The sequence below is a fragment of the Lolium rigidum genome, chromosome 1 (assembly GCF_022539505.1).
Source record: "Lolium rigidum isolate FL_2022 chromosome 1, APGP_CSIRO_Lrig_0.1, whole genome shotgun sequence".
Lineage (NCBI taxonomy): Eukaryota > Viridiplantae > Streptophyta > Magnoliopsida > Poales > Poaceae > Lolium > Lolium rigidum.
In genome coordinates, this window is record NC_061508.1 from 22283433 (window position 1) to 22286366 (window position 2934).

The 2934-nt window shown below is 48.1% G+C and overlaps 1 protein-coding gene across 1 annotated transcript; it reads left to right on the forward strand.

Moving 5' to 3' along the window:
- Positions 1-334: 334 nt before the first annotated feature.
- LOC124669240 (GDSL esterase/lipase APG-like) lies at positions 335-2216 on the forward strand. The gene is made up of 5 exons (XM_047205898.1): positions 335-588; positions 736-866; positions 1130-1363; positions 1458-1713; positions 1836-2216. Exons 1-5 carry the CDS (start codon positions 351-353, stop codon positions 2030-2032), a joined length of 1056 nt encoding a protein of 351 aa, XP_047061854.1. The 5' UTR covers positions 335-350; the 3' UTR covers positions 2033-2216.
- Positions 2217-2934: the final 718 nt, after the last annotated feature.

Here is a 2934-nt window from a genome sequence, read left to right on the forward strand (position 1 = left end):
GGAGACTGCAGCTAGCAAATTGCCAAGATCATGTACTATATTCAGTGTGTTGTCTGAGAGAGAAAGATAACATGGTACAGAAATTAGAGTGGTACCCTGGATGACAGCTGGGTCCCACCGATTTGGTTGGGTGATTACTGGTCTTTGTCAAGGCAGCTTGTTCACATGCGTGTAGTTATGGATTCATAACAGACTCATTAACTACTGCAATTTTGTGTGTCATCTCGTTTTGTGTCTGTGCAGGCTCACTTATATAAAGCTCACAGACGCTCTCCATTAGAGCAGACCGTGCTTCTCCTTGCAACGACTGCTCCAAGTGATACCACAGACTCGATCAATAGCCTGTCCCAATGGAGGCGAGGTGCTTGCTGCTCTTGGCCGTACTCCTTTTGGTGGGATCTCATGGTGGCGAAGCGCAGCCGCTCGTGCCGGCGCTCTTCACATTCGGCGACTCAACGGTCGACATAGGTAACAATGACTACCTCCACACCCTCATCAAGGCGGACTTCCCTCCCTATGGCAGGGACTTCAAGAACCGTGTGGCCACGGGGAGGTTCTGCAATGGCAAGCTGGCTACCGATCTTACTGGTCAGTCGTCACACACTCACACTCTTTACCCACACACTTGCTCTTGTTAGATGCGTTTTACAGCACTTACATGCATGGTGTTCCAGTACTGCAGTTGCACTCGCTAATAGGTTGATATGTCTCTTGTTACAACTTGTGCGGTTGCAGCTGATACGCTGGGGTTTACTAGCTACCCACCCGCGTATCTCAGCCCAGAGGCGTCAGGGAAGAACCTTTTGATCGGAGCCAACTTCGCCTCTGCTGGATCAGGCTACTACGATCACACGGCACTTATGTATGTAAGTATCATCGCTCATTGGTTTCTCAAGGAATCGGCATCCTAAAAAGAGAAGCTCCAGTGAAGTGCTCTGCTTGCATGTTACATCTTTCACGTTTCATCAACTATCAACTCGTCGATTATAAATCCGATGATGCTTAGCTATGTGTCAGTTGCAGCCTCATTATTATTTGGGAAACCATCACACCAGTAGTACTTTGCAAAATTATTAGAGTTCAAATGGTCTCTATTCTCTAACTTGGTCAAATTAATTGTGTCACGCAGCATGCCATCCCTTTCTCCCAACAATTGGACTACTTCAGGGAGTACCAATCCAAGCTGGCAGCGGTGGCTGGAAGCAGCCAGGCTAAGTCCATCATCACGGGCTCATTGTACATCATCAGCTTCGGTGCAAGTGACTTTGTCCAGAACTACTACATCAACCCTTTGCTCTTCAAGACCCAGACCGTTGACCAGTTCTCTGACCGGCTTGTCAGCATCTTCGTCAACAGCGCGACGGTATTCCACATCGCACCAGCTGAATCCCTCGTCAACTACAAGTCTAGCGGTCATGATGTACCATGTAACTTTTGGAACTTTAAACTGGCTGCAGCAACTTTACGGTATGGGAGCACGGCGCATCGCTGTCACGACATTGCCACCCCTAGGCTGCCTCCCCGCGGCAATCACACTGTTCGGTCACGGGAGCAGCGGGTGCGTGACGAGGCTCAACAGCGACTCCCAGAGGTTCAACGGGAAGATGAGCGCCGCCGTCAACTCGCTGGCGAAGAGGTACCATGATCTTAAGATCGCGGTCTTCGACATCTACACTCCTCTGTACAGCCTCGTTACCTCTCCTGAATCACAAGGTACCACTGTTGCTGAACCTAAGCCTGAGCGTCATGCATGAATCTTTATTTTTGTACCAGCAATACAGTTACAGATTTGTGCTGTATCATTCATGCTCAACTGCGTTTATTTATGGTGTCAGGCTTCACCGAGGCGAAGCGGGGATGCTGCGGGACAGGGAGGGTGGAGTTCACGGTGTTCCTCTGCAACCCCAAGTCGGTCGGGACCTGCTCGAACGCGACGAGCTACGTGTTCTGGGACGCCGTCCACCCATCGGAGGCAGCGAACCAAGTGATCGCGGACTCTCTCCTCGCAGCGGGCATCGACCTAGTCACATAAGCCACCTGCCAGTTGTCAGCAAATGCCATTAGAAGAGGCTACAAACACTTTCCAAGCGTCTTGAAAGGAAAATAATGTCTGTGAAAAAACTCTGCCAAGTGTGTCGATGCAGAGGCTTGCACTTATTTCAGGTTGTGGCGTGCTTTTCAGCCCTGTAGAAGGACATGGTTTACAAAAGAACAGCTCGGAAATCCTTTTTTTTATGTCATTGAAATTTGACCATCGTGTTTTCATAAATGATGATTGCAATGTTCTTTTTTGAATGGAATGCGTGTTTCACTTTATATGTGATGACAACCAACTTTGTTTTTTTTACGAATTTACTGAACTTGTGAAGAAGATTATAATAATTTGTATGCATATGCACAATCACCTCATCCAAAAGGCTTACTTCCCGAATCACGAACTAGTTCAGAGCTATGGGATTAAGAAAATGGAAAATACAACATAGTCCTCACTTATAACAAACGATACCCTAAAAGGAGATGTTGATTGCAATCAAGTCCCTCTCCATCAGCCATATTGGAGTCGAAGATTCTCCCTTTTGGCATGCCAACTAGGAGGAAGAGATAGCGGTGCCATCAAATGATGTGGTGATGGTCAATAGTTAGCACCGGCCACCCAGTTGACCAAAAGGTACAACAACAGCCGTCTTCGCACCACTGGAGGTGAGCTCCGAAGAAGAGACGCAAAAACAACTTCACCACCTGTTATCACCAGAATTTGACCGAGTCAGAGGTGGGCCGCGACCAAGGTGGACTTGAAGATTTTATGTTGAAGAATATACGTGAATCGGCCTTGCTTAGCAAGTTTGGGCTAGTTTGCCCTTGTATCTGTAACATAGTAGGATACGTGTTGGTTAGTTAGATTTGGGCCCGTGCCCGGTTGGGACTATTCCCACG